At 43.4% G+C, this 14254-nt stretch overlaps 1 protein-coding gene across 5 annotated transcripts in view; it reads left to right on the top strand.

Annotated features, from left to right (window-relative positions):
- The window catches only part of srrm3 (serine/arginine repetitive matrix 3), a 329821-nt gene that overhangs the window by 236084 nt on the left and 79483 nt on the right, over positions 1 to 14254 (top strand). For 3 of the 5 annotated variants that reach the window (XM_073053802.1, XM_073053800.1, XM_073053805.1), the window contains one exon: positions 11028 to 11063. The exons of the other annotated variants lie outside the window; for them this stretch is intronic. In XM_073053802.1, coding sequence (XP_072909903.1) covers positions 11028 to 11063 — 36 coding nt within the window. The remainder of the gene's footprint in view (positions 1 to 11027; positions 11064 to 14254) is intronic. 5 annotated transcript variants of the gene reach the window in all.

The raw sequence follows: 14254 nt of genomic DNA, 5'->3' as shown, positions 1-14254 counted from the left end.
AGAGTGCAATTACTAATGTTACTGTCATAAAGTATTACAGAACACAGAATATCCCTGTAAAGTAGATGATAACTTGTTTAATGACTTTATTTCCTGACTCCCTCGGCATTATGTTAATAATCAGTTAGTGTAGAGGGTTAGTACGTACTCAGACTGAATTCTCCTGCTGGTGATAGTCATGGAGAGGAATCTCCATCCTTGAATCCTGTCAGTTGTTGGACACAGTAAATGAACCCAATTTCAGGCAGACTTGAGCACCCAAAAATGTTAAAGACATAAGATCATTCGGCCCATCAACATGGTGCTGTCAAGTATGGCCTATTATTTTAATGTCTGTCAGGCATTAATTCAAATTTTACATGATTAACGTCAATGTTAAATCACTGCCAATCAAAAAGTCTATCTCTGAGATTTTTGCCATTCATTGTAAATTTAAATTGTTATTTACAAATTGTGCTTTGACGTTACATCAGGAAACCATGTGTTCAAGTTTAACCTAGCTCTATGCTTCCTCTTTGGAGCATTGGTAGAACTATATTTGTCATCTGGTTACGTGACCAATTTGCAATTCAAAGCCATGACATTTTCTATTGTTTTATGTTCTGGAGCAATTAGGGAAAAGATTTGGTTAGTGCGGTGGCCTAGACCCCAGAAGTTCATTTGTGCAATGCTTGAAGAAAGCAGTTTTGTCCCAGTACTTCTCAATTAGAGGTAATATTTTAGTGTTTGCAGGTGCTGTTCATCAACATCAAATGCACCAAGTGCAGTCAACAATAATGTAATATTTTAAATATATTGTTGAGAAGATTTTCAATCACAATAGGTGTTGTTTACTCACAGGGGAATTAGCTTTTACTAATATTGAAGGCTCTGATTCAAACACGCACTGAATGTGTTCAGTGGCAAGCCCCACAAGCTCAAAGTTTACTATGCCCAGCGATGATTACTTTACACCCTCAACTATTTTGATAAAATAGAATAGACATTTCCTGTTTGCCTATACAATGCTCCTACTTATTACTGACATGCAAAAGAGAGGCAAAGCAAATCTCAAAAGAGACCCTGTCACAAAAAACCTGCAAGGATAAGGACGTAGTAAATCACCTACATGAAGCCATCTCTATGAAAACTTCTTAGGAAATCAATGTCTTTGAGCCCCCACATTACTGACCTCGTAAGCTTTCACTTAGATGTTCACATACGTGGTCGTGCTTTTTCAACATCAAGATTCTGCTCATTCTGCTGCAATCAACGTCAAGGACGTGGTCTCCCAGTCACCCAGCCTCCGGAACTTTCCAGCTTGCATCTACTGATAGATGTAATTTATCACACTTTGCACTTCACTACTTCATTAGGGACATCATTGATGCCGTGTACTTCTCAAATCCCATCTTCTCCACCAACAGCTCTTCAGTGAATTAGGCAGACAAACAACTGTTCCCCATAAAGCAGCCACTCATAGACTGCACGTAGTCCTGTAAACTTACTTTCAAGGACACCTGGTTATGGCCGCTGTTGAACAGAGGACAACCACCCCACCAACCTCTCAATGTCCCATTCAGTTGACCTAGGAGGACACTCTCTATCCAAATGAATCACAAGAAATTGGACTAGAGCATCATAGTAGTGCCCACCATTACTAAACAATATAATTTTACATGGCAGCCAACAATGCTAATTTTAATAAGGTCCTGAATGCAGAGAGTTACCAGGATGATGCCTGGATTAGAGAACATGTCTTATGAGGAAAGGTCGATAGAGCTAGGGCTTTTCTCTTCGAACCAAAGGAGGATGAGAGGTGACAATAGAGATGTATAGATTATAAGAGGCATAGAGAGAGTGGACAACAGCACCTGTTTCCCAGGGCGGCAATGTCTTATAAGAGGCACCTGCTTAAGGTGAATGGATGAAAGTTTGAGGGAGATGTTAGAGATAGGTTTTTACATGGAGAGTGGGAGGTGTCTGGACCACTCTGCCAGGGCTGGTGGTAGAGGCTGATACGTTAGGGACATTTAAGGAACTCTTGGTGAAAGATAAATGGAGAGTTATGGGCTATATAGGAGGGAAGGATTAGATTGATAATGGAGTAGGTTAAAAACTTGGTACAACATCACTGGTTGAAGGACTCATGCTGTGCTCTACTGTTCTATGTCCTATCAAATTTAGCTATAATTTTTGACCTTTTTAAATGGCACTAGGAAATAATGCAGTTATTGGAAAAATGGTGCAGATGAATTTCTAGGCAGAAGGGTTTATAGACAATAGACAATAGGTGCAAGAGTAGGCCATTCGGCCCTTCGAGCCAGCACCGCCATTCACTGTGATCATGGCTGATCATCTACAATCGGTACCCTGTTCCTGCCCTCTCCCCCATATCCCTTGACCCCTATCTATAAGAGCTCTATCTAACTCTCTCTTGAATGCATCCAGAGACTTGGCCTCCACTGCCTTCTGGGGCAGAGCATTCCACATATCCACCACTCTCTGGGTGAAAAAGTTTTTCCGCATCTCTGTTCTAAATGGCCTACCCCTTATTCTTAAACTGTGGCCTCTGGTTCTGGACTCCCCCCCACATCGGGAACATGTTTCCTGCCTCTAGCGTGTCCAATCCCTTAATAATCTTATATGTTTCAATCAGATCCCCTCTCATCCTTCTAAATTCTGGTGTATACAAGCCCAGTCGCTCCAATCTTTCAACATATGACAGTCCTGCCATCCCGGGAATTAACCTCGTGAACCTATGCTGCACTCCCTCAGTAACAAGAATGTTCTTCTGTCATAAGGAGAGCGTTGGGAGTGGACTCAACAGCAAGACACAGACACTGAACTACCAGGAACAGGACTAGGCATGAGAAGGAAGCAAGGGAAGTGAGGAAGAAAGGATGCTGGACATGACAAAGGCCCCGGACGAGACAAGGATTCCGGGCCTAGGCTAGGACTTGACGAGGATAGCGGAACCAGGACATGGGAAATGAATGTACAAGGGTATACGTGCTATCGTAGGGACAGAAATGTGGGCAGAGGGGGTGGGGTGGCCCTGTTGGTGAGGAATGAGATTCAGTCCTTTGCAAGGGGGGACATAGGGTCAGGAGAAGTGGAGTCTGTGTGGATAGAACTGAGGAACAGTAAGGGCAAAAGGACCCAAATGGGTGTTGTCTACAGGCCACCAAACAGTAGCATGGATATTGGTTGCAAGTTGAATAGGGAGTTAATATTGGCATGTGGCAAAGGTAATGTCACAGCAGTTATGGGGGATTTCAACATGCAGGTGAACTGGGAGAATCAGGTTGGTGCTGGACCACAGGATAGTCTCCAGGGTTAAGGAAGGACATCCTGGCTGTAGAGGAAGTGCAGCGTAGATTCATGAGGTTAATTCCTGGGATGTCTGGACTGTCTTACGCAGAGAGGTTAGAGAGACTGGGCTTGTACACGTTAGAATTAAGGAGATTGAGAGGGGATCTGATTGAAACATATATTATTAAGGGATTGGACAAGATAGAAGCAGGAAATATGTTCCAGATGCTGGGAGAGTCCAGTACCAGAGGGCATGGTTTGAGAATAAGGGGTAGGTCATTTAGGACAGAGTTAAGGAAAAACTTCTTCTCCCAGAGAGTTGTGGGGGTCTGGAATGCACTGCCTCGGAAGGTAGTAGAGGCCAATTCTCTGGATGCTTTCAAGAAGGAGCTAGATAGGTATCCTATGGATAGGGGAATCAAGGGATATGGGGACAAGGCAGGAACCAGGTATTGATAGTAGTTGATCAGCCATGATCTCAAAATGGCGGTGCAGGCTCGAAGGGCCGAATGGTCTACTTCTACACCTATTGTCTGTTGAAACTGGGAACTAGGAGTCTGGACTTGGACTCCGAGCCAGAGACTGGACAAGGACCCAGAACCTGGTCTTGACTCGGGCTCGGACTCCAGAACCAGGTGAGGACAAGACATGGCTACAGGACGAGGAGTGGGTCAGGACTGGACGTGAGACTCCTGGACAGGACAAGGGAACCCCCCAGCATAGGACGAGGGAATCCCAGCACCGTGGTGGCTGGGCAAGGTACTCCTGGGCTGGGCAAGGCACATCGACAAGACAAGAACACAGAGCCCTGGTCAAGAGACAACAGGAACACAGAACACAGCCTGGGTCAAGGGAGAGACAGGAACATGGAACACCGAGCCGGGACACCTCCTTGGATACAGGACATAGGGCCGGGACTCATTACACAGAACGCTGAACAGGACGAGACAGTTCCAACGCCAGATAGCGGCAAAATAGTCCGACCTACCTAGCGAAGGCGTGGACAACACAGACAGACAGTTCCAAACAGGGCGGGGCTCCAGGCAGAGGCGAGGCGGGGTGGGGCGGGGCTCCAGGTAGAGGCGAGGCGGGGTGGGGCGGGGCTCCAGGCAGAGGCGAGGCGGGGCGGGGCGGGGCTCCAGGAGGAGGCGGGGCGGGGCTCCAGGAGGAGGCGGGGTGGGACTCCAGGAGGAGGTGAGGCGGGGTGGGACTCCAGGCAGAGACAGGGCAGGGCGGGGCTCCAGGCGCAGGTTGCAGGGCCGGGCTTCAGAGGGAAGGTAGCGAACAGTCCAGCCTCAGGGTAATGGCAATGATGGCCTGACTTACCCATGGAGGCGAGGACAGGATACCGACAGGACAAACCCACACAGAGGCAAGGAAATGATACTGACAAGACGAACCCCAAGGAGACAAGGACAGAATACTGACAACAAATCAGCAACCAGCCTCAAACCCAGGGCCACTTATATTCCCGGCTGCAAGACGAGAATCAGGTGCCTACGATTAAGCCCAAATAAGACAAGGGACACCAGGAAACCCGGAGTCTGGAGTCCGCAGACCGGACCGTGACACCTTCCTCAAATTTGGAGACCAAAACTGCACACAATACTCCAGGTGTGGTCTCACCAGGGCCCTGTACAACTGCAGAAAGACCTCTTTTCAATCTTAGTTGGGACCTCTGTCCCAACTTTTGTTGAGTGTGTTGCGCCATCAAATTCTAAATTTGTGTATATTTACAAAATACAATTAAGTTGGTCAGTAAAACTATTGAAAATCTTTTCTTTGTACTTTTGTCAGTTAAATAAAGGTTCACGTGAATTAACATATCACAGATTTTTGTTTTTATTGCATTTTGGAAAATATCCCAACTTTTCTGGAAATAGGGTTTGTAAATCATTAATGTATATTGTAAATAGCTGCAGTCCCAGCACCGAGCCTTGTGGTACCCCACTAGTCACTGCCTGCCATTCTGAAAGGACCCGTTAATCCCTACTCTTTGTTTCCTGTCTGCCAACCAATTTTCTATCCATGTCAGTACCCTACCCCCAATACCATGTGCTCTAATTTTGTCCACTAATCTCCTATGTGGGACCTTATCAAAGGCTTTCTGGAAGTCCAGGTACACTTCATCCACTGGCTCTCCCTTGTCCATTTTCATAGTTACATCCTCAAAACATTCCAGAAGATTAGTCAAGCATGATTTCCCCTTTGTAAATCCATGCTGACTCAGACTGATCCTGTTACTGCTATCCAAATGTGCTGCTATTTCATCTTTTATAATTGACTGCAGCATCTTCCCCACCACTGATGTCAGGCTAAATGGTCTATAATTCCCTGTTTTCTCTCTCCCTCCTTTCTTAAAAAGTGGGATAACATTAGCTATCCTCCAATCCACAGGAACTGATCCTGAATCTATAGAACATTGTGAAATGATTACCAATGCGTCCACGATTTCCAGAACCACCTCCTTAAGTACCCTGGGATGCAGACCATCAGGCCCTGGGAATTTATCAGCCTTCAGTCCCATCAGTCTACCCAACACCATTTTCTGCCTAATGTGAATTTCCTTCAGTTCCTTCGTTACCCTAGGTCATCTGGCCACTATTACATCTGGGAGATTGTTTGTGTCTTCCCTAGTGAAGACACATCCAAAGTACCTGTTCAACTTGTCTGCCATTTCCTTGTTCCCCATAATAAATTCACCTGTTTCTGTCTTCAAAGGCCCGACTTTGGTCTTAATTAATTTTTTTCCTTTTCACATACCTAAAGAAGCATTTACTATCCTCCTTTATATTCTTGGCTAGCTTACTTTTGTACCTCATCTTTTCTCCCCATATTGCCTTTTTAGTAATCTTCTGTTGTTCTTTAAAAGTTTCCCAATCCTCTGGCTTCCTGTTCATCTTTGCTATGTTATACTTCTTCTCTTTTATTTTTATACTGTCCTTGACTTCCCTTGTCAGCCACAATCACCCCCTACTCCCCTTAGAATCTTTCTTCCTCTTTGGAATAATATCTTCTGTATTATTCCCAGAAATACCTGCCATTGTTGTTCCACTGTCATCCCTGCTAGGGTATCCTTCCAGTCAACTTTGGCCAGTTCCTCCCTCATGGCTCCATAGTCCCCTTTGTTCAACTGTAATACTGACACTTCCGATTTTCCCTTCTCCCTCTCAAATTGTAGATTAAAACTTATCATATTATGGTCACTACCTCCTAATATCTCCTTTACCTCGAGTTCCCTTATCAAATCCGGTTCATTACACAACACTAAATCCAGAATTGCCTTCTCCCTGGTAGGCTGTAGTACAAGCTGCTCTAAGAATCCATCTCGGAGGCACTCCACAAACTCCCTTTCTCAGGGTCCAGTACCGACCTAATTTTCCCAGTCTACCTGCATGTTGAAATCCCCCATTACAACTGTAGCATTACCTTTGTGACATGTCAATTTTAACTCTTGATTCAATTTGCACCCTATATCTAGGCTACTGTTTGGGGGCCTATAGATAACTCCCATTAGGGTCTTTTTGCCCTTACAGTTTCTCAGTTCTATCCATACTGACTACATCTCCTGATTCTATGTCACCCCTCGCAAGGGACTGAATTTCATTTCTTACCAACTGAGCCACCCCAACCCCTCTGCCCACCTGTCTGTCCTTTCGATAGGACGTATACCCTTGAATACTTATTTCCCAGCCCTGGTCCTCTTGCAGCCATGTCTCTGTTATTCCTACAACATCGTACTTGCCAATTTCCAACTGAGCCTCAAGCTCAGTTATGGTTTAAACCACATAGGATGGAATTTTTAAGCCCTTTCTTGTCTAAGGCCAAAATGATCATCAGGTTTGGCTGCTGGTTGGCAAGTGAATACTCCAGGGAAAAGTCAGAGCCCAAAAGCGGAGTTGTCAGGAATAATTGTTAGGAGAGTGTTTAAGTGGTGGTGGAATAGGAGGAAGTGTGGATGGAGATCAGAATGGGGTAAAAGCAAAGAAACATTTTGTAGTGTAGTGAGGCATTAAGATAGGAATGCCAGTGCCGTCTCTGTGATCTGTGTTTGTGACAGATTATAAAGGCTGAGCGTGGTTGTTGATTAAGATTGGGCAAGGAAGAATGCACACTAGCCTGAAAGTTACCAGGATAAGGCTCTCCTTTCCAGGACATCAGAGGTGTCCTCCTTCTTCAAAGACCAGTGTTTTCCTTCCTGCAACATTGACGCTGCCCTCACTCACAGCTTCTCCACTTCCTGGTCATCCGCGCTTACCCCATCTTCGTGACGCCATAACACGGTAGAGTTCTTTTTGTCCTCACCTAACACCCCATGAGCCTCTGTGTCCAACATGTTATACTCCACAACTTCGAACCTCTTCAATGGGAGCCTATCGCCAAACACATCTTTACCTCACCCCCATTCTCTGCTTTCCGCATGGATCATTTCCTCCATGACTCTTTTGTTCATTCATCCCCCCTCACTAATCTGCCTCCTGGCACATATCCCTGCAATCAAGAGAAACATGACACCTGCCCATTCACCTTTTCACTCATCTCCATTCAGATGAGTCCTTCCAGGTGAGGCAGCACTTCACCTGCAAACCTGTTGGGGTCGTCTGTTGTACCTGGTGCTCCTGCTGCGGCCTCCCCTACATTGGTGAGGCCCGTTGCAGATTGGGGGGTCTGCTTTGTCAAGCACCTCCACTCTGTTCACCAAAAGCGGAACTTCTCAGTGGTCAACCATTTTGATTCTTGTCCCTTTCCCGTTCCCACACGATGATCTCTTCTGCCACGATGAGGTCACCCTCAGGGTGGAGGAGCAACACCTCATATTCCCCTAGGTACCCTCCAACCTGATGGCATGAATATCAATTTCTCTTTTTGGTGATGTTTTTTTCTCTTTTTTTCTTTTCCCCTCCACCTTCCATCTTCTTCTCTTCCCTACTCTAACTCCTTACCTCTTCTCCTCAGCAGCCTATTATCTCCTCCTCTTTTTCTCACGGTCCACTCTCCTCTCCTATCAGATTCCATCTTTTCCAGCCCTGTACCTTTCCCAGTCATCTGGCTTCACCTATCACCTTCTAGCTTGTCATCGTTCTCCTCCCCCACCTTTTTATTCAGGCTTCTTCTCCATTCCTTTTCAGTCCTGCTGAAATGCCTTGGCCTAAAGCATCGATGGTTGATTCATTTTCATAGATGTTGCCTGACCTGCTGAGTTCTTCCAGCATTTTGTGCGTGATGCTCTAAATTTCCAGCATCGGCAGAATCTCTTGTGTTAAACAATAGAAATCGCATTAATATGAACTTCCTTAGAAAGTTTTATTGACCAATGACTCACTCACTAAAAGCCCGAAGTGGGCAAGTTCAGGAAGGTTATGTCAGAGGACTGGTTCAGGATAATATTGGGTGATATAAAGATATAATGAGGCCTTGGGTTCTAACAGGTAAATGGGGCAAGATGACATTGGCTGGGGGAGTGCGTGGGTGGGTGGTCAGTAATAGTGAAAAATTAAAGAAGCCTCGGATTTCCAGCAGTGGCCCATGTAGGTTTAGGACTTAGCTGATGCCCTAGCAGACCTTAGCCCTTTGGTTAAGGCTGTTTCGGAGTTTGAGCCACCTCTGAACAGCTGCATTTAATATGTTAAAAAATAACTTTTTATGTGTTGTTTATAGTTATTGTGGAAGCTCACTATCAGGGCTTCTTGTGCATAGCAGTTTGCATTGCTACATAATATGTGGCATCGCACAACCTTTCGGACCTGTTTGAATCAAAATCAGGATCAGTTTTATAATTACTAACATACATTGTGAAATCTGTTGCTTGCAGCAGCAGTGAAGTGCGAGACATAAAAACTGTACTGAAAGTTTCAATGAGAACCATTTGAAAAGTAAATACCGCAAAAAAGAGCAAAATAGCTGTGGTAGTGTTCATGGACTGTTCAGGGATCTGATGCTGCAGCAGAAGAAGCTGTTCCTAAAATGCTGAGTATGGGGCTTCAGGCTCCTGTACCTTCTCCTTGTTGGTTGGAATGAGAAGAGGCATGACCTGGATGGTGAGAGTCCTCAATGATGGATGTCGCCTTCTTGAGGCATCGCCTCAAGTGTCCTCATTGGTGCGGAGACCAATGACCATGATGGGACTAGCGGAGTCTATAACTCGATGCAGCTTTTTTCAATCCTTTGCATTGGACTCCCCGTACCAAGCAGTAACGTAATCAATTAGAATTCTCTCCACCTTTACATCAGTAGAAATTTGCTTGAGTCTTTGGTGATGTACCAAATCTCTTCAGACTCCTAATAATCTATGAACTGCTGACGAGCCTTCTTAATGATGTATCAATATGTTGGGTCCAGGATAAATTCTTTGAGGTGTTGATATCCTTTCCACTGCTGACCTCAATGAGTTCTGGTGCATGCTCTCCTGACTTCCACTTCCAGAAGTCCAGAATCAATTCCTAGGCCTTGCTGATATTGAGTGCAAGTTTGTTGTTGAGACAACACTCAACCAGCCGGTCTATCTCACTCTTGCGTGCCTCCTCATCAACGTCTAAAGTTCTGCCAACAATAGTCATATCATCAGTGAATTAAAGCTGGTGTTTCTGCTGTGCTTAGCCACTTAGACATGAACTCTCATTTGCTGTTGTGCATAAGTCCATGAATTCTTTGTCCGGGTTCTTTATAACACGTGGTGATCTTACCAAGATGTGGATAATGATAAAGATGAACATGCAGAAAGCAAGAGCCATTTAGCTCCTTATGCTGAACTAACCCACGACAACAATGATGAAAGTCAAAATTTCTGGTCAGACAGAGGTTTGAGGAATGCTACTTGCTTCACATGGACATAGGGGAGGGCAGAAAATTATGCAGATAAACTGGTGAATATTAAGCTCTATATTCTATGTGGAAAATATATTGAAGCTACATTATAGTATATTTTGTTACAATATTCATCAGTATGATAAGTGATCATTTCCCAGAGAATCCAGTGAGGTTGAGGGGAAATAACTTGCTTTACAATAGCACCTCATTAGAAAATACATTTGTACAACTTCTCCATCTAAAGCAAATATTAAAAAACTAACATTTTGTGTACCATTTTAGTTACACTATGCCTTGATTTCACTTTTCCTTAACCTGATTAAGCTTTGCTCCATTGAAACTTGAATATCTTGTGGAACTGAAATTTAAACAAGGTTACAAGAAAACTAGGGATGTACAAACATATTGGGGAATCTATTCTGCACCTGACTTAATTGTTGCAAAAGAATTTCAGCAAATCACACCAAAAATTATGTATGAAAACAAAAATGTTTAGAAAAATTGAACTGATCAGAAAGCATCTGTGGAGAGAGACATTCTAGGTCAGTGATTCTTTATTCAAAACATTAAAACTGGGACTTTGAAGCTGTCCAGTGGCTGACTGATATTCAATTGACAGTCTATGAGATGGGTTTTCCCACATGGTCCTATAAAATGTTCTTAGAAAGGAAAATGGTCTTCTTTTTCTGGATTATACATTGTGGTATTTATGACTTCTAAAATGGGAAGGGGAACCTATAATAATTAATAAATGTTGTATTTTCATCAATTTTTTTCAAAAACAATGTCTTTATCTCATGTTTAAGTAACCTTGATACATGGAACCTTTCATTTGAGAATGGTTTTTTTTGGCCAAATCGTAGTGTATTGTGGTAGAGGCTACTTCGAACAAACCCCTACACTTACTCACTTCTCATCTTATACAGGTCTGATTCAGGTTACAGAAAAAAGAGGAGGCATAGGTAAGCATTGTAAAGCTTCGTCAGCTGCCTACTGTGAATGACCACATAACCTGTCGGGATTAGAATTGGCACTGCTGGGAGTATGGGTATTGGTTGGTCTCCTATGCTGTAGAAATTTAAATTAGTTCTTAATATCCATAGTCTCTGAAGAATATGGTTTTCTAGATCAATGTGTTAATGGACCAACTTGAGCACAGTTTAGTTGAAATCTTGTATTATGCAGTGATAAAGAGCTAATTAATAACTCTGTAGTTAAGAGCCTTTTATGGGAAGACCAATGAAAATATGATAGAATTTTTTTACGAAGATAAATAATTCTATTTAGTTCAAAGTCAAAGCCGTAAATCCAAGCAAAGCAAACTATGTAAATATGGGACATGAGTTGACTGTGCTAAATTGGGAGGCTGCAGTGAAAAAAGTATGAATACGATGAACAAAGTTTAAATAAGCCACCAAAAATGAACTGGAAACCAGATCCAGCCATGGCTACCAAGAAACGTAATATTAGATTAAAGCTTATTGTCACATGCGCGAGTACATGTATGCACAGGTACAATGAAAAAACAACTTCCTGGCAGCAATACCACAGGCATATAGCATCAGATAAGCAGCATCCACAATAAAAACAACAATTCAACATGAATGATGCATACAAGATACAACACAATTAGTACAAATAAGACAGAGTTCATTGCAGTATCAAGTGGCATATGGTGTTGCTAAACTATAGTGATTAGGGTTGTGCAGGTTGGTTCAATAACAGAATGGTTAAAGGTTCAATGGCTGTTCTTGAAGCTGGTGTTGTGGGACTTAAGGCTTCTGTGCCTCCTGTCTAGTTGTGATAAGATGACATGGTCCACGTGGTGGGACTTTTGATAATGGATGTCACTTTCCTGAGTGCTCCTCATGTAGGTGTCACCAATGGTGGGGAGGAATGTGACTGTGATGTATTTGGCAAAGTTTCCTACTCTCTGCAGTGCCTTATGTTTGTGTGTATTCAGATTGCTGCAGCAGACCATGGTGCTACCAGTTAGCATACGTTAAACAGTACAGCTGTGGATGTTTATTAAAGGGTGTCAGTGACATACTGAACCTCCTTAATCTTACAAGACAGCAAAGATGCTGGTGTGCCTTCTTAGTGATTGCATAATAGTTGTGATTGAGATCACAGGAAAAAGCTGCCAAAAAGAGCATTAGGAAAATTTCTAAATTTGCCACAGAAGGGCTAAAGTTGGATATGAGATCTAACATAAAGCATTAAAAAATGTATAAGGTTCAAATGTTCAAAGGTTCAAAGGTCTAATTTAATGTCAGAGAAATGTATACAATAAACATCCATGGAAACAGAGGAGTGCCCCAAAGAATGAATGACAGTTAAACATAAGAACCCCAAAGACCCCCCCCCCAGCTCCCCTCCTTCCTACACATAAGCAATAGCGAACAATAATGCCCCTTCCCCCCACCAGCTCAGAAAAAGCATCAGCACCCACCACCGAGCACTCAAACGTGAGCAAAGCAACAGCAAAGACACAGACTTGCAGTTACCCCAAAGACTTTGCGTTTCACCCAGCATTCGACATACCGCAGGCTCGCTCTCTCCCTAATAAGGGAAAAGGAGTTGTCTCCATTTTCCCAGCGAGTGGGGAGACATAACAAACAACAAGATCCCAGGTCTTTGGGCACACAGCAGTAGATTTTCTGACTCCCCCGATGACACACAGGTCTCTTGCCGTGACACCAACCCTTGATCTGCCCGTTTCTAGAGCCCCGAGATCTTTGGCTTCCAAATCTGAGCCGGACTCAGGCCAAACCCTTGGCGTGCTGAACAACGGCTGGTCCTGAAACCCCGAGAGCGGGTCCCATTCCCGCAAAGAACTGAAGTTAGTGTGTAACTCCAGCTCAGTGTCTTCAAAAGAACACTGAAAGGGAAAAATAAAGATATTAAAGATGGAAATAGAGCTGTTTCCGAAGATGCAAGCAAAAGAGTCGCTGTTTAGCGCCATCTTAACTTCGCACCGTTCCAGAAAAGTGAGTGTAAAATACAAAGATTAATGCGAGTTCCTTTCAGCTTGAGACAAGAGAAATTATACTAGGAATAATTGAATGACAGAGGAATTAAATCTTTTTGTGTCTGTTTTCCTGGAAGAAGAAATAGTTGGGAACAGTAAGACTATAGAAGCTGAAGAACGTTAGTTTATAAAAAAAAATGTATGCAAGAGGTTAATCAAATTTAAAGCTGATTTATCACTAAGACTTGAAGGTCCTCATCACAAGGAGGTGTACAGGATGATAAGAGTGGACATTCAGGACCTTTTTGCCAAGGTGGAAATGGCTAATATGAGAGTGCATAATTTTATGATGAATTGGAGGAAAGAATAGGGGTGATGTCATGGGACTCATTGCCAGGGTGGTGGTAAAAGCAGATAGGTTAGGAGTATTTAGGAGACGCTTAGATGAACAAAAAATGAAGGGCCATGTTGAAGGAAGGATTGATCTCAAAGTTGGTTAAGAGGTCGAAGCAACATGATGGGCCAAAGGGCCTTACTGTGCTGTACTGTTCTAAGGAGGTGCTGATGGATGTAGTGAATGCACTGCTTATCATGATCCAAAGCTCCTTCTATTCTAGAGTAGCTCCCACAAATTGGAAGAATTTCAGTGTACCCCATAGTTTAGAGAAGGAGAAGGTAGTTAACTCACGATCGGTCAGCCCAACATCATGGAGAAAATGCCAGAATCTATTAATAATGAAATGGTAACTGAACTCTTTGTAAATAAATGAGACTGAAAAAAAAAGCATGGATTTACAAATTAAACAATTCCAAAATTATTATAATGGGTAATTGGCTTACTATTGACACATGCGCAATACAGTAATCTTAGTTGCATACCAGTCTGACAAATCAATCCACACAAAGATACGTAGAGATAGTACAAATACAATGTGCAGAATAAATGCGAGAAAATCACATGCTGTGAATGCAAAGCAACACACTCAAAGTGCTGGAAAAACTCAGAAGGTCGGGCAGCATCCAGGGAAATGAACAAACAGTTGACGTCTTGGATCAAGTCCCTTCTACAGGACCAGAAAGAAAGGGGGAAGAAGCCAGAATAAAAAGATGGGAGAAGGAGAAGGACAAAAGGCTAGAAGGTGATAGGCAACGCCAAGTGGGTGGGAAAGGTAAAGGGCTGGA

Source organism: Hemitrygon akajei, chromosome 8, assembly GCF_048418815.1.
Source record: "Hemitrygon akajei chromosome 8, sHemAka1.3, whole genome shotgun sequence".
NCBI classification, from domain to species: domain Eukaryota; kingdom Metazoa; phylum Chordata; class Chondrichthyes; order Myliobatiformes; family Dasyatidae; genus Hemitrygon; species Hemitrygon akajei.
Note: the sequence above shows the minus strand (reverse complement) of the source record. Positions and strands in the feature narration are given on the sequence as shown.